At 44.7% G+C, this 27,880-nt stretch overlaps 1 protein-coding gene across 1 annotated transcript; it reads left to right on the top strand.

The window, feature by feature from the left end:
* Positions 1 to 21,313: 21,313 nt before the first annotated feature.
* On the top strand, positions 21,314 to 26,866 carry LOC139282725 (inositol hexakisphosphate kinase 2-like). The gene is made up of 5 exons (XM_070902571.1): positions 21,314 to 21,779; positions 23,485 to 23,719; positions 24,367 to 24,551; positions 25,022 to 25,197; positions 25,423 to 26,866. Exons 1-5 carry the CDS (start codon positions 21,503 to 21,505, stop codon positions 26,047 to 26,049), a joined length of 1,500 nt encoding a protein of 499 aa, XP_070758672.1. The 5' UTR covers positions 21,314 to 21,502; the 3' UTR covers positions 26,050 to 26,866.
* The last annotated feature ends 1,014 nt before the right edge of the window (positions 26,867 to 27,880 follow it).

Here is a 27,880-nt window from a genome sequence, read left to right as displayed (position 1 = left end):
CCGTGTAATATCCTGTGCTGTTAGTTATGCAAGCTCTCTCTCTCTCTCTCTCTCTCTCTCTCTCTCTCTCTCTCTCTCTCTCCCTTTTGATTGTGCCTTGCACTGTGTGTTTCCACTGCTGTAGTCTGGTTTCCTGGTGGCTTTGTTCCCACTGCTCTTGGAGAGCTCCAAAGAACGCCTGAAGATGCCAGTAAAGCTCTAAACCAATTCAATTAGGTGGCTGAATGAAACCCGCAGGTGGAGAACAGTCCCGACAGCCGGACGGATGGAGGGTTGAGGAGGTGGGGGGGGGCTGTTTTTGCTCTAATTAATCAAAACTCCATTCAGCCTAGCTCCACTTCCAAGCAGCTCCCACAGGTCAATTTGGCATTGCTTGAAGGCTTGCATAATCGGAGCAGCAGTGACTTCTACCCAGCAAACTTCCCCCCTATTTCTGTCCTACTTGCGTAACAGGTCAAGTAGTAGAGTGGTTGATGGCATACTGCCAGGCCATATGGAGCCTCAATTCATATAAATGTCTTTCATGGAGAAGGAAGATAGCCAAGGTTGTGATGTAGTTACAGTTGATGCTGAGTGATGGGTGATACTGTTTAGTCAGCTATGTGGAGGCTTTTCCATGCTGCCAATTTCTCTAATATTTCAACCCAGCCACAGACCCGACTTCACACAAATATCTTTAAAGCTGCGTGAACTAGTTTCTTTTATTACTTAGGGGTAGCAGAACAAGCTGTAAACACTGTTTTTTGTAGGTAGGTTCTCACATACAAGGGATTTGCCTTGGTGTTGTGGCACAGAGTTACCAAATAGAAAGCGTAGCAATTAATATTCATTAGTTGTTGCATAACTTAAAAGAAGTGTGTCCCTAAACTGGAGAGTTCTGGCCCACAGACGAGAAGTATGCCAACACTTTTCTAAGATGGTCTCATTGTGGAGCTCTTGTGACATAATAAGCCACCATGATGCATATAGTCCAAATATGACAAGGGAAGGTTGTCCAAGGGAACAGAGTACGACCTCGCTTTTGTCCTTTGAGGCAAAAAGGAGGCATTGTCTTCTCAGACTCACTGAGTAGAAAGTAACGAACCCACTCACTGTTTCTTGAACAAGCCCAAAGGACAGTGGGGAGACTTGTTTCTGCGTGTAATCTGTGTAGATGTTGTTGTTTGGATTGGTGTGGTCCTTCTTTCTCTGCACTGAGCTGACCTTTTTGCAAATGCCTGGGCGCTGATCTACATCATCAAATCAAAGCTGCAGTTGAGGAGAGCCAGCAATCGTTGTTCTCTTCACTGAACAATGTGGCTGAACTTCGAGCGCTTGTGTAAAAAAAAAACGTTCTCTGTTCTCTGCTTCCACCACTGAATGTAGATCTGGAGGGTAGTAGCACATAGAGGGTAAGAGTAGCTTACTGACACCCTGCTCTGCATGTTCCAAGCCAAGTGAAGATCACTGACATAATCTTCTGGAGATCGACACTACCAGGTGCACCACTCGGTTTACGTGCTGTGTCTGTGAACTTCCACAGTCTGAAAACTCACACTCATCAATCACATCACGTTCTTATGTGTCTACGTTTAACATCCTTTCCCCCTTGACTCACAGAGGTCACACGGGTTAATGAGGTTGTGCTAGTTACCTAACGCACCATGCCCACATGTGTCAGCAGAGCAGTCACACTTTCCAGTGACAGTATTGTTGTGTTCGCCACGCTGGTTCTTTCCTTGTTTGAGCATGTGTGTGTGTGTGTGTGTGTGTTTTCTCACATGGAAGGTTCATCTGTGGTTTTCCCACCCTCTGTCAAAGGCCTGGTAAATGAGGAAATTTAAAATAGAAGCTGAGTAATACATCTGTGGGGAGAAACTGAGATGACAAGTAATCACTGTGCTGTTGGGTCCAGAAAGCAAACACTCTCAGACAGAGAAAGTGTCTCCTCTCTCTCACTCTCTCACCAGAACACACACACACACACACACACACACACAAACACACATGCTCACACAAACTGCAAAACCTACTGGCTGTCTGATGACTTCACCATAACGTTGGGGAGCTTTAAGTACAGAAATGCATCATAATTCAAGAGTTTGTCCCACATTTTGAATATTTAATCTGAATTTTGCAGTTAGTAGGCCAACTACAGACATCAGATATATGTAGTGCATTACAATTTCCCTCAGAAATGTAGTGGAGTAGAATAATTAAACTGAAACAGCTCAAGTAAAGTACCAGTAACCCCATATTGTGCTAAAATGCTGTAAGTACATGAGTAAATGCACCAAATGATTCCCCACCTCACTGGTAAAAGTAGATTTCTACTACTATACTATTCGCATTGGACTTGATGGCCGTTATTAAATCCCCCCCCGTTGCCATGACATCCAGACAGCTACTTCCGGAGTAGTGGGCCAATCAGAGTCATCTGCCAACCCGGAAAAGGCAGGCTTGAAAAAGAAGGGGGCTACGTACGGATGAAGAGGTCATTTTTAATTTTCACACAGTTCAGCACACTCTAGAAATTAAACTGTTCGGATACTTACGGCAACAGCATGCACCGTAACACTAGATAAACGATAAACAGAACCGACCAGTTTAGGCTTATACAAACTTACCCTGGCTAACACTAGCTGCGTAACCAAGGTTACTGCTAGCCAGCCCCTGGTGTTGACGTTACTTATGCACACTCAACGGTACTTTGTGTAACGTTAGCATTAATAGTGAGTGCAGTTCGTTGCTGTATCAGTAAGGTTATGAGGTTTATGAGCAGTGTGTGAGAAATGGAGGGTATGGAAGAGGGGCAAAGAATAAACGGGCCAAAATAAGCAATTCGAAGGCAGTTCAAGGCAGTTAACGCTACTTGTATAACGTTAAGGTAAGTTAGGGAAACGCTGTAGTTATTGAGGAAAGACTGTGGTCATGCTTACAGTAGTTACATGATTACATTAGCTTTGAGTGTGTGTGCTATTTGTGGCTGTTCAATAAGTAGCTTATCTTTGTTTGTATCTTTAAATGTACCAACATTTTTAGCTTTGCTGGACCTACCTGCGACGTTGTCTAAGTAAGCTTAATACATTAACTGCATTACTAGTGTCTGCATCACATAACCTGGAGTCATCAGTACCTGCATTACCAGCTATTTGGTGTAGGGCTGCAATAGGGCAGTGGGGCTTATTTTATTGATACATCTGCCAATTATTTACTCAATTAATCACTTCATGTTTTTTTCAATGAAATGTCAGACAACTGTCCATCCCAGTTTCTTAGAACCCAATACAGAGTCTTAAAATCCTTTGTTTTGTCCAACCAATAGTCCAGAACCCCAAGATGTTCCACTTACAATGCTATAAAATAGAGTAGATCCTCACATTGAAGGAGCTGGAACTAGAGAATGTTTTGAATTTTGCCTATAAAAGTAATAATCAAATAGTTGCCAATTTTCTTTTGATCGAGTGAGTGATCAATCGACTAATCATTTCAGCTCTTGCGTTTATTTTGTTTGCCTGTTCTTACAGCATTCAATTTGGTAACTTCTCTTCCACCTCATGGGTTTCAAATGGTAAACCACATCAGATGTTCAGATGCTGATTTTGGCATCCTGCAGTTTTAATTAAAATTCAGACCAGTCAAGAGCCAGTCAGCCCTTTTTCACAAGAGTCCATTAGGAAGCTCGGGGATCTCCGCCTAATGGATAGGACTCTTTTTTTTAGCACTTACATAATACAAGTTGTGGTGAGGATTCCCCCACACTCAAAAGGGCTGTGACTGGCTTGGATGGCACTCCCCTGTGCTCTGAAAGTATTCAGTGTCATTGAAAACTGAAGCCAGGTTGATGCATGGATGACGACAAGCTGTCTTCTCGCTGATGATTAATTTTAGCACCACATATTTCTCAGGCACTTCTCATTTTCTGTTGCATAATTTCCCACAGTGCATGTGTGCACGCTGACAAAAACATATAGAGTTATACATAGCATATGCAGTATATTATGCTTCCATCCATCCATCCATCGGATCACATACTCTTTGCATGATAACCTGCAATGATCTAGTTTGAAATTTCAGCGGGGGGCTGAATTGCAATTAATCTTGTGTAACAGCAGTTGTACGACAACATGTAGATATAGTAGTAGGAAAAGCCAAGCAGCTCTGGAATACTTTCAAATAGATAAATAAATAAATATAGTGATTGACTTTGTGACACCACAACAATGCATTTGTGTTTTTGACTTTTGGTCGGACAAAGCATGCCACATAAAGGTTGTCCACTTGGACATTTTTCAGTATTTTCTGACATTTTCAACTGATTAATTGAGAAAACAGTCAACAGAGTAATCAATGAATGAAAGTAATTGTTAGTTTCAGCCTTAATAATCAATAAGTCTTGGGGCAGAAAAGTAGAATTTGTCTATCTGAATCCAAGTGTTTTGTAGCCAAATGACAATGAGGTAAATATTGGACTTTTGCACTCACAACAAAATACGTGAATCAAGCTACTCTGTTTTGCTTATGTGTGTACAGAGAGCAGAGCACTGTACAATGACTTTCTAAAACCTACAACATTATGGGGATGAGGGATACACTGAGCAGGCAACTCTAGAGAGGGCTTACTTTAAAGTTATTTGATAACCAATCCGCTGTGGCTCTTTCCAAGTGGCAAAAGGCCTGCATGAGGTCATATGTAGAGGTGGGGTGTACATGTCTTTGTGTCGGGGTGAGATCTCCCCTGATTCTGTTTACCTGGTAGCCAGCAACTCCGGGAAAGAAAGGTAAACTGCTGATAACCTTTCTGTTATGATATTGATAAGGCTGATAGCAGTTCATGAAGGGTGACAGACCAAACAAAACCATACTCTCAAACAAAAAAGCTGAATAAATCAGAAGATGATGTGTGCTACACAAGCTTGCAGTTGCAGAGGCCAGAATTGTCTGCAGTGATATATCCTAATAGGCTGGGCTCCATTAAGATGTCCCGGGTTACTCCCAGCAGGTTCCTTTTTTGGAAAGCCTAATTTGTGGTCTGGTAACAAAGCACACAGCCAGTACTTGCTTGTCAGATTACATCTTGGCTTGCATGTACTTTTACTAAAACTTATTTAAAGTGGTGGCAAATCTGTATTTTTGCAAAACAAACCATAGTGCTTAACCTACCTAAGTGCCACTCTCACGTAACGTAAGAGGCATTACAGCAGTACTTGCCTGTGTGGTGCTGCTTCTCATTCAGTTATCCCCGACTCATGAGCCACAGCACGGCTAGCATCTGACTCTCTGCCCCCTTCAGGCACGCTGCTTCTTGCAGTCAATCATTCAGCCCCTGTTAATCGCCCGAACCTCTGATCTCAGAGCTCTTATTACACATACTCATGCATACTGCCATGTTTACTGGCATTGTGCTAACTGGGATTTAGAGGCTTTGGCTGGGAAACCAACCAGGGGGCTTTTAACAGGATGGATATGATTTGCCTTTTTAGGGTATTTCTCAGTGCCTCCTATTTATAGGTCTATACACTTGAAGTCACTGAGACATGGTCACATAGTTTTACCTTGTCTTTCAGGCATATGAAGTCACACTAAGATGAGTAACTGGCCAGCAAGTACTGGCTTAGTGACGGAAACATTCTTTGATGATAATGGGGGGGGGGGGGGGTGTAGAGTAACATGACTGTACTGTTGTTACATTAAAGATTGCTCCATATCTCCACAGCAGTATAGAAGAGTTTCCCTCTGAGATCAAAATGTGGGGAGAAAAGACACTTTACAGTGCACACGGACAAGATGAAACCACATCAGGGTTGTGTTCTGGAGAGAAAGTAACACTGTGCCGGCACCTCATTTGAGGCTCAAGTATCAAAGCGTGGCCTAGGCCCAGAGCCAGCAGTGCTTCTTTGACCTTTCTGAATAATGCAGGTACTTACCCCAATCCAACGGGGTGACTGTCAGGGCTGTCGTTTCCCTTCGTGGCTGGGACTTACCAGTTAGTCACCATCTCTTGGTCATGGAAAGTGTGGCGAGCTTTAATCCTGAGACTGCGTATGATAATCTCTTCACCGGCTTAATTTTTTTCTGATTAGTTGCTGTGATCCCAGTTTGAAAGGAGAAGCATGGTTCTGTAAAGGTTCAGCATGGATGTGGATTGCTGGCCTATGCCAGGGAAACCAGTTGGACAGAGAAGGCGAGCGTGGTATTTGTCATTGAGAGGGCACTGAGCATGAAGCCGGACCATTCGATGAGTGGCCGACCTGTTCTGAGTAGCTGTGGCACAATCCTGGGCCTTCGCCAGCTACATTCCTCCCTCCACCTCATTCCCTCTAGCTCACATCCTACCGTTCAGGCAGACTCTCATTAAGTGTCCTTTTGTTGAAGGATTACTGAGTTTATATTTAACCTCTGTTCGCACTGTCACTGGACTGTCGGAGCAGTTGTTGGCACTGCCAGCTCATTTAGAATCCATATCTGTGTCCGTCTGGCGTCTGACTCCCCTCACTGTCTCCTCATGTTTTCAGCCTTTCCATCTCACCTCCCTCTGTTCCAAGGACTTCTCTCCCTCTCGATGATACAGCCACTCTTTCTTCTAGTTTCATCGTAGTTTCTCCCTGTGGAGTCTCCAGCTGCTGTTCACGTGCAGGACCTGAGCATTCAGAGAACCGTTCAATGTTACCATCATTGTGCTGTATTAGTCAGACATCACATTTTTTTCTGAAATTTGACTGCCTGACTGCACTCAGTGTGTGTGTGCATGCATGCACACACGTGCACCTTTCATGCCTTGTCTGACACTACTCGTGTGTGTGTGTGTGTGTATGTGTGTGCGTTTGAGGAACATACTGTTCCCTTCCTACTGGGCATGGGAGAGTTGGGCAGAGTGAATTCTAATGTGTCACTGACTCTATGAGAATTCAGTTGTGAGGTTTGGCCTCTGGAGAAATGCACTTAAGCAACTCCTTTGTGGCGAAAACGCTGTCAGGGAAGAAGAGGTCAGTGGCATGGAAACGACAGTTTCTATTTTTGGTGTTTGGTTTTGTTTGTGCCTGTGTGTGTGTTTAACCCTGTTGACTTTTGGTTTAGCAACACATGCGTCATAACTCTGAAGTGATGTTCATGTGTTTCTCTGTGTTTTGCAGGTAGTCAGAGCCTTGCAGGGCTGGTCCTTCAAAGCACACCAGGCCAGGACGGAGGTGTTTGAGCTTCAGGTAGGCAAGGACCTCTGTGGACTCTCACTTGTCTGCAACTCGCCCTCCATAAATCCACTGCTCTACTCGCTCTGCCACCAGTCTTTCTCATCTCCTCTCTGCGGGCTCATCCTCTACCTCCCACTCTGACCCTGTCTGGGTCTCAGGTGTGGTTACTAGGCCAGGGTCAGTGTTATGTAAGTATAGTTTGGACTGCGAGGTACAGACAGCCTAGATCAGATATATAGGCTGCAGTATCCAATGCATGACTGTGGATGTAAATGTCCTCACCAGGGGGTACAAATGAACCGCTCCTTTGTGGTCCACTATATTGTAACTAAACGCCAGCCAGCGGGGAAAGCATCTGAATGCCAAACATCGTCCTGGCTCTGAGTAGAGATAAGTGTCATTAGAGGGATAGACTCTGGGTCTGATTTAGAAATTACAGCTATGTGACCTTCTGTTAGAGTTTCACCAGCATGTCCACCTCTCATAACACATGTGTTACATCATAGCAGAGGTATCATTTTGTAGCCGATGGCTCCTCGGGTCTCCAGTCGCCCTTGCACTATTCAGTAAATCTTTTTATTTTGTCATAATAGAAAAATGACCAACTTGGAATCTGCAAGAAGCCCTACATAGTGAAATTACACATTTTAGCTTGTTTGCAACTCCCAAGCATCTATTATTTATCTCTGTTGCTTGATTACAATGACAAACGGGAGTGGAGCGTGTGTATGTGTTCTACATGCAGGTGTGTACTTTTTTTGTCTTACAGCAGTGTTACGTAGAAGAGGCTTCAGTACTTTTCCGCTGTACATGATTTAGCGCTCCTTTTTTTCTGTCTCTCTGTGGGCCTTAGGTGTTCTTCAGTCAGCCTATTGGAACCAGACCAAGCATTTCCCATCAGCACCCACTCAGAAACCATCATCAGGCCCAGCACCCCAAACCCCAGGAGTCATGGCACCCTCTCCACCACTCTGCTGATGTATCACCTGCACTACTTACTATCCAGGTACAGAACTTCAGGAGAAAAAGAGAGAGAGTGATGGGAGGAAAGTCAGAAAGGTATCTAAATTTTAACATAATTTATGGATGAGAGGTGAATGGGGGGGGGGGGGGGGGGGGGGGGGGGGGCGCGTACTGCAGTGGACTGCAGGTGATGGGGAACACTGAGGAAAAAAAGTGTGCTTTGAGACCAAATTTTGTCCAGGAAAGGAAGTTTCTTTAGGTGTCAGTTGTAGTGGATTGACTGTGGATCGACATTATGTCAGATTGCTCAGTTTCAGGGTATGAAGTGCTTATTACGGCGGATAAATGCTGCTATTTGGGGAAAGATTGAGGACTGGATGTTCACTTGACAAAGGGATAGAAATGAGGGCTGCATTAGTACAGCCAGGGGTGTAGATTTTGTCTTCAGAGGGGGATACGGATGGGCTCTTCTGTAATCTTCTGACATGTGCACTCTTCCTCACGTGCACACACAAGCACTGCAGTGCAGAGCTGTCTATGGCACAGAAACACACTGCACTACTGCCAACGCAGCCCACACTGCTTTGTCTCAGCAGCCAACATCCCTGCCCACACAGACTGTAAACACACTATGCATTTCATCTCAGACCTCACTATAAATCTCTCTACTGTTTTCCAACCTGTGCTACAGTGGAGCTTTATGGCTCTTCTCTTTTTCCCTGCTGAATTACTACATAAAACCATCACCGTTAGGCCACACTGAATGCTGCTTTTGCCTACATTTTGATAGCAGTGGGTGGCCACAGTACTTATGGGAATCATGGTTTGCTTCTTGACCTACTTACAGTTTCAGCACTAGTTGTTCCATATTTGGTTTCCAATAAAATTATATGGAATAATATCATTAAGTTAGCGTTATATGTGTTTGCTTTGGATAATGAGTAACGGATGTATTTTTTAATCGTTTTTTTGGCACAGCACGTGTCTTACTGATATATTGTAGTGCATACATTATTGTAATAATATAAAAGGAGTTTAATGTTTAGTAGGAAAAGAAAGTAGCTTGCTCTACACCTTAGAATTGAATTTGGGTTAAGTTACCACGTAAGGCGGGTCCAAAAAGGGCTAAATAAACAAGCCTACATCTAACACCTACAAGCATTTCGCGTGTTACAGATTATTTCCCATCCTGGTTATAGGACTGTTTTATGTTGCTTGTGCTGGGATGCTGAGTTCAGAGTGAACAGCAGAGTCAAACCATCCTGCAGAGTGTCACAGTAGCACACAAGACTTGTGTCTGATAGCCCCAAGCTTCTCTTATTTCTGACACAATAAATAGACTTTTAGGTGTGTATCCATGTATGACTTGGTGTGTGTTTGTGCATGCTTGCTTGCATTTGTTTGTGCATATAAAGAGGATGTGCACGTACGTGAGGTCAGTCTGTACCAAGCCTCTAAGTTTCTGTAACTGTACTCCGTCTTAGAGCCTTATATTACCGTATTATGTTTTTGCACGTGTGTGGGCTTTTTCCAAGGATTAATATTCATCTGGGTAGCTGTCAGTCGAGCCTGAGACTGTGTACCTTTTGCATGCTGAGTTGATTTACAGTATTAGGTGTCCTGGATGAAGCAGTTACTTGTCTTCTCACCGCAGTGATCGCATTTCTTTTAATATGATGATATCAGGTTTCAAGCCATGCCGTCTCATTTCCTTCAGTCTTCCAAGTATTAGGCTCCACTCATTCTCCCACCATTGTAATCTTATTCTTCCTTGTTTCTACACTTTTTCCTTCAGTGTCCTGGTCTTCCCTCATCCAACTTTCTTCTCATATTTCCATTTGTCTTCACCATCATCCCCGTCCTCATATTTCCATTTGTCTTCACCATCATCCCCGTCCCCAAAAAACCAGGGCCCACAGGATTAAATGACTACAGACCCGTCGCCCTGACCTCTGTGGTCATGAAATCATTTGAACGCCTGGTCCTGTCCCACCTCAAATCCATCACAGACTCTCTGCTGGACCCCCTGCAGTTCGCCTACAGAGCCAACAGGTCTGTAGACGACGCCGTCAACCTGGCTCTACACTTCATCCTCCAGCACCTGGACTCCGCAGGATCCTATGCCAGGATCCTGTTTGTGGACTTCAGCTCTGCCTTCAACACGATCGTCCCGGCTCTTCTTCAGGACGAGGTCTCCCAGCTGAACGTGCCTGATCCCACCTGCAGGTGGATCACAGATTTCCTGTCTGACAGGAAGCAGCACGTGAAGCTGGGGAAACACGTCTCAGACTCGCGGACGATCAGCACCGGCTCCCCTCAAGGCTGCGTTCTTTCTTCCCTACTCTTCTCCCTGTACACCAACAGCTGCACCTCCAGTCACCAGTCCGTCAAGCTCCTGAAGTTCGCGGACGACACCACCCTCATCGGACTCATCTCTGGAGAGGATGAGTCTGCCTACAGGTGGGAGATTGACCACCTGGTGACCTGGTGCAGCAGCAACAACCTGGAGCTTAACGCTTCAAAGACAGTGGAGATGGTTGTTGACTTTAGGAAGAGCGCAGCCCCACCCGCCCCCATCACCCTGTGTGACTCTCCAGTGGACACTGTGGAGTCCTTCCGTTTCCTGGGCTCCATCATCAGCCAGGACCTCCGGTGGGAGCTGAACATCAGCTCCCTCATCAAGAAAGCCCAACAGAGGATGTACTTCCTGAGGCAGCTGAGGAAGTTTAACCTGCCACAAAAAATGCTGGTTCACTTCTACACTGCCATCATAGAGTCCATCCTCACCTCCTCCATCACCGTCTGGTACGCTGCTGCCTCCACCAAGAACAGACGCAGACTGCAGCGTATCATCCGCTCTGCAGAGAGGGTGATCGGCTGCAACCTCCCATCTCTTCAGGACCTGTACTCCTCCAGGACCCTGAGGAGAGCAGGGAAGATCGCTGCCGACCCCTCCCACCCCGGACACCATCTGTTCGACCCCCTCCCCTCTGGCAGGAGGCTGTGGTCCATCAGGACCAAAACCTCCCGCCACAAAAACAGCTTCTTCCCCTCTGCAGTCAACCTGACAAACTCTCACTGACCCCCCCCCCAGAACACAAACACAAGCTATACGTTATATTAACGTACATCACCCCTGTCCCCACTGCGTTACATTAACGCACTCACCCCCTACTGGACACTTTATCTGGACACTTTACTTTATTCTGGTCACTGCACTGTTGTTATTTATCTTATCTTATTTTTATTTTTATTCTTATTCTTATTTTAGCTTTTATATTCTACTTATTTGTTATCAAAACAATAGCACCTTCAGACCACAGCAAATTCCTTGTAATGTATGTTACTTGGCAATAAACAGTTTCTGATATTTGCGAGTATGGCTCTGTTGAGGCTCATCCATTTAAATACATAATATGATACAGGGTTTTCCCTGCCTTTAGGGTGCTGTAATTTATCAATACACAGTTCACATCCTGCCTGTTCAAAAACAAAACATTTTAAATTCTATTTGGGGGTTCCCAGCGCCCACAGCACGTGGTGGTTGGTATATCCTCAACAAGGGTCCACAGAAGCTCTCATTGGCCGAAGCTCTCTGTATCACATTGGGCTGGGATGGCTGAAACTTTGTCATCTGTGCTATCTTCCTCCCTCTCTCACCTTTTCCCAGCCAATGTGCGCCGTCTAAGAAAACAAAGGGCATATTTATTTGTTATTTTAAGGATTGTGACTGTTAGCTATCAAACTAGCTAGCGTATTTCACCACAGTGAAGCAGCCAAGCCCTCTTGATAAGTGAACTTTGTCAACTAGCCAGCAAAAATGTCCTTAAACTGATTAAACTGATCGCTGTAAGCACTGATGAAATGATGTCAATCTCACTGAATGGTAAATAAATTGAAATAGTTGATAATGCCTCTGGACACTACAATCAATCAGTGATGTAGCGCTTACCGTCTTGTTGGAAGTAGGACGAACATCTTTCTTGTCAACAAAAGCTTGAGTTCAGTTGTTTGTTCTTCTTTTAGAGAAAACATACCGTCCAGTTTGTTTAATACTGACGCGATAGCGGATTCAACATAGGCTATCTTAGTTGTTTACGAAAATGCCCCCGGCCCTCCTCTGTCAGTCATCATATCAAACCCGCCCCATATTAGATAAACAGAAATTGCCCCACACCCACTGGTTTGACAGTGTGTTGTCACATTACAACAGCCTGTCCTTTTTGGGTGAGAAATAGCTGCATTCAAATTCTGTTTGTCTACGCACAACAATGTGAGTGTCTGGAAAGAGCTTTGGTCTGGAGAGTTACACTGAGGACATGTCAGTGACCAGTGCTGTTATTTATGGTAAGAGAGGTGCTTGTGTTTATATTTGGTGTTAGAGATGTGCCACCGCGCTAAAGGATATGTGCAGCTCTCCATCCTGTCACCTCACGTGGGGTTGTGGATGGCAGGAGCTGACACACTTTGGAGGTGAGGAAATGTGAAGGATTCACATACTGTATAGACACGCAGGCACTCACACACGCACGTCACTAAATGGCTCAATATCACGAGAACTTCCGATGGGAGAGCAGGTGGAGTCAAGTTGACAAGAAAGAGCCACCTGCTTTGATTATTCTGCCTCCTTGAAATTGTCACAGTTCCCCTCCACACAAGCACATCTTAAGCTGGGCTCAGACTACAGAAGTTTTAAAATCCTAACCGATTTTGAAATCGGGTTACATCGCACACGTAAGGGGAAACTTCACAGATGTTCTTCTCTCTAATCTCAAGATTTGAAGATAATGGCGCATCACACACTACTGGATATTATCATGGGGAAGCAGATGTAAACAAAATGGAGACTGACGTGGTGAAGAACTTGCTGTAATATTTTGCTGTGAGAAAAAACAAAAGCAGAAGACTAAACAAGTCTGGATGAGAAATGGTTTGGAGACACGGTCAACACAGGTTGTCTATTCTTCAGCAAGTCAGATTTTAACAGTCAGTGTTAATATCTGTCAGCAGTAGTGTGCTAGCTAACATCGGTACCGACCAAGGTCCCAGGCCAGATTTCTCCTCCGATTGTTGGGAGATGAATTGGGGATAAAAAGATTCAACCCTGGCCCGTGCCTTTGCAACTGCATTATCTGTTTTGTCAGCCCTGGCAGGCCTTCAAGTGTCCACACTGTCACCGTGCTGCATGTAAGGCCGTGGATGGGGTGTTGAGTGTTGTTGACATACAACCATGTCAAGGGGCCCTATCTATAGGATTAACCGAACACGGGTCTCTGCCCCAATACAGCAGAGTTACGAGCCTGACTGGGTGCTTGTGATAGTGATATGTCGACAGGTATCACTTGCTCACACGATGTAACCCAACTCGAAGGTCCCTGCCAAACGCTATAATGGATATCTGGGGTTGACCTAACGTTTACCTTGCACGGTCCAGGCTAGTCTGACATTAAGACAACTACGTATACACCACGATACTGTCTCAGCTAACTGACTTGTGTAATTTGTGGGCTAATGTTTTGGGAGATATTGGCAGTTAAGACTTTGAGGACAGAAACTAATACATCACATTGTTTCTACTCCTGAAACATCTGTTGTTTTCTTCGCTTTCCTGGACCACTCACGCCAGTTCTCATTGGCTGCACAACTGTTGGCCAGATTTAGTGATGAGAATAGCTTGTTGTTTTCCTCTGAGTAGAATCACAGATTTTGTTTGAGCGTGGTCTGTATCAGAGGCAGTCAGCCAGAGGTTTTCTATAACCAAGCCATAGTGCTGTTGTGGGGCAGAAGAGACTGCTTTCCAATCTATAAAGCTTCCTAGAAACTGAACTACAGAGCGGGGGTGAGCCAATGCCCTTTGACCTTCCTCAGCTGCAGAGGAGGAACACAGCCAAAAGGCCATGGAAATAGTCCAATCCATGCCTGTCTGAGGAGAATGCCAGAACCAAAACAACTTAGGGAATATGGGTTTACTGTCACTGTACAAGGCACACTTTTCTAGTTTGTGTAAATATGACACTTGAAAGATGCTTGAAACAACATAAGAGAAGCTAAAGGAATTCAGAATATTTCTATACATTTTAGCTTGATGACAAATTAATTAGTGATGCTATGTCTTATGTTGCTGTCAATGAATGGCAAATCTTGTTCCAGCAATAACACCACAGTGTCCATGAGGCATTCAGTAGTGTAGGAGCCCGTTAGCAGTCTGCCAGACTAGAGCTGGTGTACTGCATTGTGTCAATGGACTGAAGCCAGCTGAGTCTCTGTCTAATGATTCTGAGAAGTGTGGACAGTTTAAGCCTAAATCCAGGAAGTGTGTGACGTCCACATCCCTATTTCCTGTCCAGCGTCACTGAGCTTTAGGGGTTTGTAAGTACTCCCTTAATTCAATGACTCACCATCAGTCACAAACTTATAATACTACTGAATTATCAGATACTGGAAAGACCTCCTCATACAGTCTATAAGAGAAGCATTGTAAATCCCATTGTTTGTCAATCCTATATAGTATGTCAGAAAAGACCAGTGTTTTTCCAGCAATCTCGTTTGCAAGAATCCAGAGACTATTTGAGAGAGCGTCCCTTGCTCTTGGCAGAGTTGTGTGTCTGAATAATTGGATAATTAATGTGAGATAGCTTACCACTGGCTGGAGAATGGTGTCCTCCAAAACAGATTCTATCTGTCCCCCTTTCCTCTGAGTACTCAGAGCCTTAATCCTGCCCCCCTCCTAACATTGTGCTTGCTCCAGTTAGACTTCTCTCAATTCCAAAACCATCGTCCTTATCAACCATCATCATCTTCGCTGTCCCGCCAGTCCAAACTCCACCTTCTGTAAGACATATTTCATCTCCGATTCCCATTTCACACTTCGCTTCCCCTTTTCCTTGAATCAACTAGGACCTCACCAAGGCCCAAGGAAATTGGCCTGTAACATTTCTTGGATTGAAATTTTGCTGTGATAGTAAGAAAAGCACGGGTGTAACAGCTTTAATATTGCCCGTTACATTTCAGTGTGCCAGTAAACCATGCCAGTGAGTTGGCATGCACAGTGCCAGGGCTATGGAACTGACACACCTAAATGAAATGCAGCCTTTTTTAATGCTGTCAGCCTTTTGCTTGATATACCAATTAAATGTTGATGCATACACACCAAAAACATCCACCTGCCCATTTTATTTTTATATAAGGATACACTACATTCAGTAAATTACTTGTATTATCTCAGACATTCTGGAATGACAGCTTTGTGAAATACGAGGGTAACATTTATATTAAATATGATGTAAAAACCCAGTTCCGTCTGTAATTACATTTAACTACCTCTCTTGTTTCCAAATAAAGTCAAAACATCACTCCACTGTGGATTAATACATCTATGCAGCTCCTGAAACAAGCCAGGCTATATCAGCTGTATTGAGATACTACACATACAGTATATATTTATTGTGATATTGACAGGATATTGGTAATAGGGATAGTGCACCATTGTCCCTCATTACAGTTTATGAAAAAGAACACTGGAGTGAATGATTTATTGAGGACATTTGGATATTTTTGGTGCTGTAGTTCTCATTAAGTGTTAATTAGGCCAATCATCAAGCCAAAGACCTGGTGCACTCCTTTCATCATAGTCTCACTCCCCTCATCACAGTACTCATATCTCCCCATCCATTTCCTGTTTGCTCTCCCTTTGTCCTTTTTTGTTGTTGCATCTTTTACCTCCCTGTTCAGGAAGAGACTAGAGATGTTAGACAGGAAACAGGTCCAGGATGGGTGAGGATGGGATGACCTCATTACTGACACCCCCCACCCATTGCTCACACATACACACATGCATTCATGTAGACGGTTATCACACAGTAAGGCAGTCTTGCCCCTCATCTAGCTGTCAAAGTGAGTAGTTTTACCTTGTATGGTATGGATCCACAGGCATTATTGCAAGCATCACTCATATTATCGCCATAAAGTCCGAAGCGTATACTAAATAGAGAGGACGATTGAAGCAAGAACATAAGCAAGAGATAAGATATTTTAGATGACTCTGAATAGCTCAGCCTTTGAAGCGTTTGTACTCTTTAGTGGTACCATCTTCTTGTCAGCATGGTTGCATCGTGTTCAGGTGTATTTACATGCATAATAGAGACAACTAGATCAAATGTAGATGGACAGGGTTGACACATCTGTACAATTGTCGTGTCGTTGCTGGTATAGACAGGAACTGTCACCAGGTCTTGACCAGTGTGTGCAGCTATGACTTCAATGTCTTCCCTATTGGCCTGTGGTGGCAGCCATTGAATTGTTTCCCTTCTGTATGATCCCTGTGTTTATTTGTCTCTTGCATTTGGCATGGAGCAGACTTTGTTTATTAATAGCTACTCTGCAGCCTGAATTGCTTACAGTGTGTGGTATCTTTAGTGGGGGCTTAGGTGTTTGGTGACCCATGAGGATTTGGTTGGCAGGTTTATCTGGTCTGATGTCATGTGAGGTGATCAGTCTGGAAAATGACCTCGCAAATCAACACACAGGTAAGATCAACCTTTGTCTACTGTTTGTGTGTGTCTTTCTGTTTGATTTTTGTGTGTGCGTTGCTCTGTTCCTGCCTGTCTGCATGTGTGATCTTCATGGCTTGTTCTGTGCACAATGAATATGAGTCAATATGTCTACGCATGTTTCCCCTTGGCCAGTGCGTAAATCGGTCCAGGTAAATCCAGACTCATGCCACCTCATTCAGATTATTTGTCTCATCCTAAATCTTTTAAGGCTCTTGAAGTGGATAAGGTCAGCAGTACAAAAACTAGGGCTGCCCCCAACCAAAAGTGTTCCTAGTGGACTAGTAGTTGTTAGTTCAAGTCATTAGTTGCATGCATATATATATTTTTTGGGGCATCCGAAAATCGTTTGAGTTCCAGGGCTGAGAAAGAACGTAACACTGTGCTACATTACAGAGAAATACAAAACCGTAATAATGAGCCTTTAAAATATACATTTTATAAGTGCACTCACAAAGTGAGCCACCTTTTAACAACAATGCTATTAGAAAAAGCGGTAATGATTCTGAATGTGTTGGAGACTGAACATTTTGTTTATTTTAACTCAGCATAAGATCGTCCCTTCCCGTCCAGTCCCCGTCAACTTTCCCCTGGCTAGCAGCAAAGATAGGCTAGCAACAGAGGTCAGGACCATGAAAAATACTGATGGCACAATATTTATTAGAGGCATTTATGTTTAAAGGAGTTGTTGTTTGATTACTGGAAGTAAAAACCATGTGATAGACCTGTCCAGATATATTTGTATGTGTGTGTATGTGTGCTCTTTGTTACTTTGCCCTTCACGTTCTTCTCTAAAGCCTCTAAATCTTGTTTATGTTTTATATCTAAATTCACTCAGCACCTCCGTATTAGTCTCCTCCTCCAATGTCCATGGCCACACAAGGGCAAAAGACTGACCTCACCCACGCTTCCCTCATGCACCCCCTCCTCTCACCCCCACCAACCACCCGTCTCCACATGGGTCCTCCTAATACAGATATATCTACCGATCACATTTCTGGGATGCCTGAACGTGCTGTAAAGCCCTCTGGAGCTGCCACAGCCTTGATTCAATGAAACATCGACCCACTTGATAACTTCAATGACATACCGGCTCTCACTCTGTCCTCTTTGCTGCCTTGTTATTGTTGTTAGATAAAAGCTTGCAGATTAGGTTTGCTAAGTGAGCCCTTTGATCGGTAAATGTGTTGATCATGGTGAGGACGTCGAGACAGTTGGCTGCATGACTTTGACTCTGAATAACTCTGAATGAGGAGCGGAAGATAAGCACAGACGCTTAAGGTCAAATATTGTAGTGGAGGCGACATGGCGTCTTCAACTTAGTGTGTAGGATGCACAGCAAGCAAGATGAATCCAGGTTTTATTTCTGGTCCTTGACCTTATCCTCAGGGAGCTGCAGTTTGTCCCTACAAGCCAAAGACGTGCATGTGTAGTAAACTGGGCATGTGACTTTTGAATTTAAATTCAAAAGTGTCAATAAAAATGCTTGGCGATAGTTTGTGTTCCAGTGTAAAGCATATTAGTGTGAAAGCACACTGAGCCAAAACACTGGCTCAAAGCAAATTGATAAGAATGAGAGAAACTGTAAACACGTTTGTAGGCTTTGGTAGTTCATATCATTTCCATGGCAACGGCTACAGAACTGAGATGCTGGAATATAAGATTGAACTTTGAACCTCAGGTTTGCAAATGGCTTTCAATGAAAATTTTATTTGTTATTCACGTTATGTACTGGTGACCTTGACTATGTGTGTCCTTAGTTCTTCCCTCAGTGACCCTCTGTATAGTTATATATATGTATCGTGTTTTATGGGGATTCAGAGTGATTTTAATAGGGACATTTTTGGAGCGTCAGATCACTGCAACCAGCTCCGCTCCAGGATGTGGAATCAGTCTAGTTTCCTAACTGAGCCCCTAACCCTTACTTGTCATAGAAGAAACTAAAATTGTCATTGACTGACCTGCAATCATCAGGCTGAAGAAGAGAGCAGCAGACACAAACCAAGGACATTTAAAATCCATTTGCAAAGCTGTTTCCTTGATATACCTTGTTAGAATAGATTCAAATATGCCCTCTCCTTTTTGTCAAGGCTGGAAAAGCTCTGATCTTGTCAGGAGGCGTTCTTCTAACTGCACGCCTGTTGTACTCTGGAGGTGGATTCCAACTTCCTGTTGGCTGCATATCCCAGTGTCTCTGTTTGCGCCTGGCAGACACCTCATCAGCACTGTGAAAAGCCCCTGCCAACTGCCCCATGCTGCACTCGGCCCATTTCTTTCAAGGTCAGGGCTTTTACTTCCCCTTTTTATTTCTGTTGCACTTTGCAGTATGTCATTTCCACTGCACGGTTCATTTTCCAGTTTGAGCTTCAATGTTCCATCATGCGTCTGTTAAATTCCTCTGCACACATTTAAAGGTTTATCGCTTATGCTGTAAATCACTTAAACATTTATTTGATCTACTTCCATTCCGTGATTGTTTATGTTTGTGCCAGGTGGCCTGTGAGCTTATGGATGTCAATGAGGTGTCCGAGTGTCTGAACTCTTCAAATAGTACGTGTCGTGTTTCTTTAAATGTGGATAGAAATGACACGCATCGTGCTTGTTTTGCTCAGAGTAATTAATCTCATTTCATCATCTGTATGTGGAACTATATCACTCCGGTGTCTTGCAGGTTATCCGGATTTTAATGCTGGCCCCTTGACATTGCCAACTATCTGTCATTTCCAACTCTCTTTCTCATTGTGATTGCTAATTTTAATATAGCACGCAATACAGGCGTTGACATTGACATAGTTTGTGTACGATCCAAGACAAGCGCATGGTCATAAGCTCAGGAATTATTTTTATCCTTGGTTAACAGGTTGCATTTGTCATCAAATCCTGATTTTGCACACCTGCGTTGTGTGTTGGGCTGTCTTGAAAAACACAAAATGAAGTGATTGCAGGGAGTCAGAGGTGACACAACAGAGCCTTCCATGCTGACACCAAGCAGGCGTTGTTTGTCTGAGTGGTCTGTCCATAAAGGTGCCCATTGGTGAAAGATATCAGAGGAGGTGGGTTTGTAAGTGGTGCCCAGAAGTTGCAGGGGCCACCCCACCGTCAGAAAGAAAGCTTCAGATTTATGTACACAACACATATGTGTGTTTAAGTGTAACTGTGGCTATTTTCTACTTGTTTGTCATGGCCTATTTCCCTCTTGTGTTCCAAGAGACAGGATTAGAGAGATTAGTGCTGGGCTCTCTGACTCTGTTCCCTGCACTACCAGCCAGTGTCCAACTGTATATTACAGCACGAAAAAAACTCATACTGTGTTTTTTTGCGTGCTGTACATTTTAGAGCCAACGAGCACACAACCACACACTGATGAACGTTCTACATGTTTTGGTAACAATACACCATGCACTCGTCTGTGTTGTGTTCTCCCTCCAGCAGTTTGAAGGTGGACTCACATGATTGGAGGCAGCAGTGAGTGGACTGGTTTAATCAGATGTTGTACGATAATCTGTGTCAAGAAGGGCTCTGCATGGGGCGCCCCTCTAGCTTACCTTGTAGAGCGTGTACCATATTAAGGCTGAGTCCTTAACACAGCGGCTGTGGTTCAAATCCAGCCCAGACCCTTTGCTGCATGTCACCCCCCCTCTCTCTCCCCTTCGCTTCCTGTCTCTCTCTGCTGTCTACGTCACCCTAACTTCATAACACCACAACCTGACCTCTGTTGCCATTTACATCTCCATCTTCTTTCAGTTTCTATGAGTCCTTCAAATTCTTATTGAGCGGGGATCTACTATGATCTGTAAAAATTCCTCCCAGTTGCTATGTAATAGCTGGAAATTGGATCCCAACCGGCTGGCAGCCAGAAAGCCTCCGGTTGGAATTTTAGACATCTTCTAATGTGTGACAATATTAAAATGACAATCACACATTACCACAGCAGGCCAAGTTTTCTGTGTACTTAGTGTAAGTAATTTTGTTTATATTTGACTACTGCCAGTGTGTTTCGTGCTGTGTGTTTCTATCTCCCCCTTGCTCTCCCTGCACCTCACTTTATATGAGGAAATAGTGTTGCTTGTTCTGTCAGGTTGTTAAAATCCTGCTGTCACACAGAGAGAAACAGCTTTGGGTTCAGCTTCGCCCTCCCTCCTTGTTTTTATTCTGCTTTCCTCTCTCTCTCTCTCTCCCTTCCCCCAGACCCCCCCTCCCACCACTGTCTTTGTTTGCGTGCTCCTTTCCCTCGAAGGGTTACCACCCAACAACCTGCTTTGGGTGCTCCTGATTGGTGGATTGCTTGTGACGAGGGGCGGGCAGAGTGTCAGGCTTGTGAGAGTCTTACCAGTGGTGAGCCAGCTCTCAGCTGTCAGAGAGCGTCCAGTCTGCAGTGGAGGCACAAGCAGGATCTGTTTCTGCTTGCTTTAGCTGCCGTTGCAGCACTAGTATAAACATCGTTTAAAGGACTTTCAGAGGCTTTATGTTTCTACTCAGCTACAAGACCTGCCAGACAAGGAGTTAAAAAGGAATTCAATAGCCACTAAATCTCGGCTTTTTATTCTCTTTCTCTTCTTTTTCCTCCTTCCTGTCCTTTGTTTTCGACCAGCAGAATCCCAACAGCACAGACGAAGCAGATCATCATCACAACAACAGCTTCTGAAGACACAGTGGGAGTAACTTGCAACCTTAATGCGAGATACCTCGACTAGTCCTCTGTGGATCTGCGTGCGAGTGAGTGTGTGTGTTTGTGTCCAGCCAGATTGGGCCCCCACCACATTGTGTGTGCGTGCGTGAGGAGGCTAATGCCCACGATAGTGTGGTCAGGGCCAGAGGAGGATGGGTCCGGCTGTGGAGGCTCAGGCCCAGGAGGCCATGAATGCAGAGCAAAAGCAGAAGCAACAGCAGCAGAACCAGCTGCAGCACCAGCTGCAGCACCAGCAGTGCTACATGGAGAAAGGGGTGATGCTTGAGCCCTTCGTACACCAGGTCGGGGGACATTGCTGCGTCCTGCGCTTCGGGGAGCAGACCATTTGCAAGCCCCTCATACCCCGCGAACACCAGTTCTACAAGAGTCTGCCTGCTGCAATTAGGAAGTTTACCCCCCAGTATAGAGGTAATGCAAACTAGCCTTTTCTAACCTGTGATGTGGCTGTTGTGTTTTGCTGTGTTGTTATGCATCTCTCTGTCTTTATTTCATTGCTCTATGTGCATATGTGCATGTCAGGTGGGAATTGCTGTTTTGCAGGTTGTTTGTAAAGTGTAAATTGAGAGATTTTTAGGAGACAGAGCTCTCTGCTCCTGCTCAAGTGTTGTTTCTAGATGCCTGCCAGCAGCATGTACCAGATTGTGCCACAGGGGGGTGCTGCAGCTGAGACTGCAAGTGGACCTCCTACAAACAGGCCACCCTATTGTGATGTCCTGTTTGTAGGAGGCTGCACTAACACAGGTAAGTCAGGTTTGCCCTTATTTATTTTTCTGGCACTCATCCAGCACAAGGATACAAAGTGAGATCCTTCCTCGCTCAGATCCAGAGGGAGCTGCTGGACAGAGACCATGAAGTCGACTGAAAAGGTCAACATGGGTAGCAGTCCGGAAGACTGTGGATTAGTCCAACACACCCTTTTTAAGATCTTAAATGATGAAGCACAGTAAGTGACATTAACAACAAGTCTGTTAGATTGGTTCAACATGTCACATCTTACTGAGCGTACCTTTTCATCTCTCTCACATATTTCAACAAGCTCTTTTGTTATTTATGATATGGGTTAAAATAATATCCCCTTTAAATGTTATTTAAGACACTGCCTCACGGGCTCAGAGCAGCTGTTTCTTTTGTGTGTCCAGCAGAGACGTCAAAGGTGACACTAAGCGATCACTTTCCTCTGATTGTCCTAAAAGCCCCACTGCTGCTTTCTAATGTTCACCTCCAAAATACTGAGCCTCAACAAAAACCCTTTAATTTAAATCAGTCACTTTTATCTTCCCTTTCCCTTGCTGTGCCATGAATATTTTGTGGCTTTCTTTTCCATGTCAGCGTTTTCACCTCTTCATCTTTATTGTAACTTACTTGTTCAGTCCTCCTCTCCTTCACCTTATCTTGGCTTCTCCTTCAGCCATATTATGGTACACCATGGGGAGGAAAGGCTGTTTGTGATACAAACAAGCTTTGGGAATCTGCTGGACCTTGTCATGCTGTCATGCTGACTATTATTTGTTGTGCTCTTTCTCTAGCTGAAGTAGCTGAAGCCTGTAGACTAGCATCATATCTTTTTTTCTGTGTCAGTGTGCAGTGATGCTTTGTGTATTTCTGTATATGTATATTGCTCATCCTTTTGTGTGAGTTGCAATGTTTGGTAATAAAGAGAACTGACTTAAATTTTGGAGCCTTGTGTCATTTGTGTTTGGGCTCTTATTGTATATATGTTGCTTTATGCATTTTAGCATTAGACCTACTTAAGAGCATGGTTTGTTTTTGTGTGTATGGATTTACACAATTAAAAGCCACCTGCACATTGGTATTGATTGTTCTATCTATCTGTGTTGCTTTGAGAGCTCAGTGTCTCTGTCCCATCCTCTCTTGTCTGTTATAGTTTTGTCCAGACATTGTTGGAACAGATGTCTTAAAGAGATGTGGGTGTAGACAGTAGCTGCTGCACAAGGCAGCAAGATGAGGATAAGAGATCTTAGCACTTAAGAGCTTGTGTTCTCGTCAGCTTTATTGTGCTTTGATTCTTTATGAGAGGCATATTCTCTTCACTGCTCCACGACCCAAATGTCTAACAGATGTCTTTCCGTCTCCCTCTATGTCCTGCTCTCAGGTGTGGTGTCAGTGAGCTTCGAGGAGGATGAAGAAGGGAACCACTGCGTCATCGCTTACCCCCTCCAGAGTGACCCAGCAGCAGATCTGGAGAACAAGGACCCCTCAGCCGACTGCGAGCCCAAAAGTGAGATGCTCAAGTTGGGGAAAATGATTGCGTCCTCACTGCTTGTGGACAGCGAGAATTACAGCAAAGATGGCCGAAGCCGCCACTCACGTAAAGACAAGGACAAGAGGTGAGATGAAAGAAAATGTCCCAGCAGAGACAGCAGTACACTGAGAGACTAGTTACCCATGATAGTGAAGTGGAAGGCGTAGTCCATGCACCAACAGGTGGGGGCAAAGTGAGTCACTCTCACACTTTTATGGAGGATCAGGTAAATGAAATGGAAGATGATGCATTGATCACTTCAGAACCGTTACACAACCATGTTCTATTTAAAGCAATCTTTAGTCTGAAGACTCACATTAATCGACTGATGACGCACACATTGACTTACGCATTTAACCTTAGGCAAAACTGGCTCCAAATACTGTGAGCGGCTGATGCTTGGCCTTGGCAGCCAGAGAGAGGGTCACAGCCTCAGGGTTACATAACTGCAATAGATGCGTGTCTGGGCGTATACACAAACACAAAACTTAGTCAGCCCTGGCCCGAAGTGGTGAAACAACTGGAAGGATGATACTGGTTGAAATATATGAGGAAGCTGATTTTTGGGATGGATGATAATGAATGCAAGACACTATTCAGTTGGGTTCCTCTTTATATCCAATATAACAGTTCATCACCGCCCTCTAATTTTATGTTCTACTACCCAAGCAGATACTGAGTCTGTTTTTTCTCTCATCTTTGTGCCTAAAACTCTCTCCCTCCGCCGTCCAGTGTTCACAAGCTGCAGGAGGATGTGGAGCTGGAGTGGCTGCGGCAGGCCGAGGTGCTCTACTACAGACTGGAGCGCAGCCACAGTAACGCTGTACCGCAGCTCAAACACAACCCCTGGAGCCTCAGGTGTCAACAGTACCACCTGCAGAAGATGAAGGAGAACGCCAAGCACCGCAACCAGTACAGTATCCTTTCACTGACTGAGGGCTACACTGTTTTTTGTTGGGTTTTTTTAGATTCCTTTTTAGCCAACATTCAATATCACATTGGAAAGAGACAGGATCAATTGTTCAGAGGTTCCAGGCCAGAGGACATGGCATGACACAACAATGGCTACCCATTTACATGCAGTTGAAACGCATACATGATTATCAGTGGCTCCAACATATACCTGAGGCCTGTTATCTAATGTCTAGCTATCAATGTCTTTGTCCTGTGGAGCTGTGCTTCCAAAGCACTCCCATTAGTTACTTGATATTGCCATGACTTGCCTGTACGTATTGTAATGATAACAGCATTTATATGAATGCTGTGAAACTTGTAGAGGGAAGAGCTTAAATCTGCATTTTTTTATCTAACCTTGTCAAGCAGTTTTAAGTTGTGAGCTGATTAGCGTAGAAGAAGGCCATGTTTTTTCCTTGACACAGTTTCCCAGAGTTCATCCTGCTGGAGAACCTGACATGGCGGCACACCATGCCGTGCGTGTTGGACCTGAAGATGGGCACACAGCAGCACGGAGATGATGCCTCGGAGGAGAAGAAGGCCGTGAAGATCCGCAAGTGTCAGCAGAGCACGGCATCCTCTATCGGAGTCTGCCTCTCTGGCATGCAGGTGGGCTGGAAACTGGGGGAAACAGCTAGCCTCGCTCTGTCCAGATTATATCTCATTTGTCTCCTAGTAGTAACTAGAAAGAATTATGAATAAGACAAAACATTTGTTGTACAATAAACTTTAGGCGGTACTTTCAATATAGTCAAACACATCTTTGGTATTATGGAAGTAATCACTAAGCCTGCTCTGCTTTTCCAACCTGTCCATGTTTCTCCATCCCTTAAGGTGTACCAGTCTGACACGGGCCAGCTGATGTTCATGAGCAAGTTCCACGGCCGCAGGCTGACCCTGCCAGACTTCAAGGAGGCTTTGTTCCAGTTCTTCCACAGCGGACGGCATCTGCGACGCGAACTCCTCTCCCCGGTGCTGCACAGGCTCAGAGACATGCAAGCTGCCCTGGAAGCCTGTGAGTCTTACCGCTTCTACTCCAGCTCCCTGCTCATCATCTACGACGGAGCACCCCACCGAAAACACGCGCGCCAGCACACTGAGGACGGCCTCTCGGAAGAAGAAGAGGAGGAGGAGGAGGAGGAGGTGGAGGCTGAACCAGAAAAGGAGGAGGAGGAAGAGGAGGAGGAAGTAGCAGGTGCACTTGGTTTTCCGCACGGCCCCTCCACATCTAGCGATGGCAGCAGCAGCGGCGGGGGCTCGGGTGTCGGCCAGGCTCGCTTGTCCCGCTCAGACCCCCGCAGCCCCGTGGTGGATGTGAGGATGATAGACTTTGCCCACACCACCTGCAGACATTACCAGGAGGACAGAGTGGTGTACGAGGGCCTGGACAGCGGCTATATCTTTGGTCTCCAGAACCTGATCACCATCATCTCCGAGCTGGAGAACCACAGCACAGACTGAAGACTGACAACATAACACACACACACACACACACACAAACATTCAGCCACAGATTCACAATAACACACACAAGAAAAGAGGACTGGACTACAACAAGACCTTGTTGTAGCTGGCCTTTCATTGGACCCCGTTCCCATTTCTGCCGTTGGTGCTTCTCGATGTTCCCGTTGTGTGTGTCCGTCTTCGGGATATTAAACAGACCTGCACGTTAACATAGAAGTGTGACTGATGCAGTGATTCACCCATCGTCATCATTCTGTTTAATCCAGTTCACCGTTAGGACAGAAGGGTAGGCAGCAAATAAAAGCAGTGTGAAGGCTGAGACAGTAGAAATGCTTTCATTGTGTCTGATCCCAAAGAAAGCGTCGGCATTTTGCACACACAAACAAGCACTTTCAACACATTCGGTTGAACAAGTGTGTGTTTACACTGAGACAGGGCTACGTGAGGGAGCAGGAGTTGTGTATGAGGACAGAGTCGATGGGAGGAGAGGCAGTGAGCTTACACCCTCCCTTCGTCTTCTTTACTTGCCTGTTCATTCAGCCATCCTCCTTCCCCTGTTCATCCTCACTCAAAGAGACTATATTCATATAGGTATCAGAGACAGACGATATAGAGTTATTTCTTTTATGTTTCATAAAATAAACTAAAAGTTGAAAAAAGAATGTCAATGGAGAGTACTACATTCCATGTTATTAATGTTATAATAATGATATGAATTAATATTGTTATTTGACATATTTGGATACCTCTATCTTGTATAAATGTGTTGTCCATAGTTTGTCGGGGGAGAAATTAAAGACTTGGGTTTGTGCTAGCATCTGTGTCTTCTTTCATATTTTAGTCACTGGTTTGTAGAAAGAAACCACAGACTTCCTGTTTGCGTGAAATTTAAATGTCATAGCAGTCAAATTTGATGTAAATATTCAGGATGTGAGGTCGTCCCCAGGGTGCGCTCGTGTGATGAGGCATATGACTGCTTTCTGAGCGCCAGCCAGTACGAGCACATGATGGAAGACTAATTAATATCTCTACAAATACCAGGTTAAGTATGATGGGACTGCATTCAATATGAGGCCCACTCTGACCAGCTGCTGTGCTGTAAAATAAGTGGAGCACATGCCAAGCCTGAGGCCTGCTGTCGATACACCCTGTAATGACACAAGATCCCCCAAACATATCTATAGACTTGTTTCCCTCAGTCTAGAAGAATTTCTCTGTTGCAGAGATTTTAAAATAGAGACGGGGGGGTCGTTCTGGCAAGAGGAGGAGGAGGAGGAGGAGGAGGAGGATGACGGCACTGTGGGCTGCCTCAGCCAGTCCTGGTCATCCCCAACCAGTCTGAGGCAGACAGAGCGGAGCTGAACAATCTGCCCTCAGAGTCTCAGGCTCTCGATGTGAGGAGGACCGATGGCCTGCGTGGAGGAGAGCTATTAAGCAGACACAGCCTTGTGTCAACAGAGAGCACAGGCCTTTACCACTTCAGTGTCCTCTCTCTGGAACCCACGGCACTGCCGGCACAGACGTCCATCTGACACGCAAACTTCAGATCACTCTGAAATATAAAGCACACTTTTATATTTACATAATAAAGACACATTTTGGTGTTCAACATTTCTATTAATAGTGCACGGTGTACTCACCCACAGCCACACACACACACACACCATTATTCTGTTTAATCAGAACCTAAACAGTTGAAACACGTTCCAAGGCTGTTTTCTCCTGATGTTTTCTCACACATTGGTTACATCATATTATGAAGACTGTATGCTTGTTTCAGTTAATGCTGAAAATAGTGACCTCCTGCATGTCACCATCTGTCACATGC

The sequence above is a fragment of the Enoplosus armatus genome, chromosome 3 (assembly GCF_043641665.1).
Source record: "Enoplosus armatus isolate fEnoArm2 chromosome 3, fEnoArm2.hap1, whole genome shotgun sequence".
NCBI classification, from domain to species: domain Eukaryota; kingdom Metazoa; phylum Chordata; class Actinopteri; order Centrarchiformes; family Enoplosidae; genus Enoplosus; species Enoplosus armatus.
Note: the sequence above shows the minus strand (reverse complement) of the source record. Positions and strands in the feature narration are given on the sequence as shown.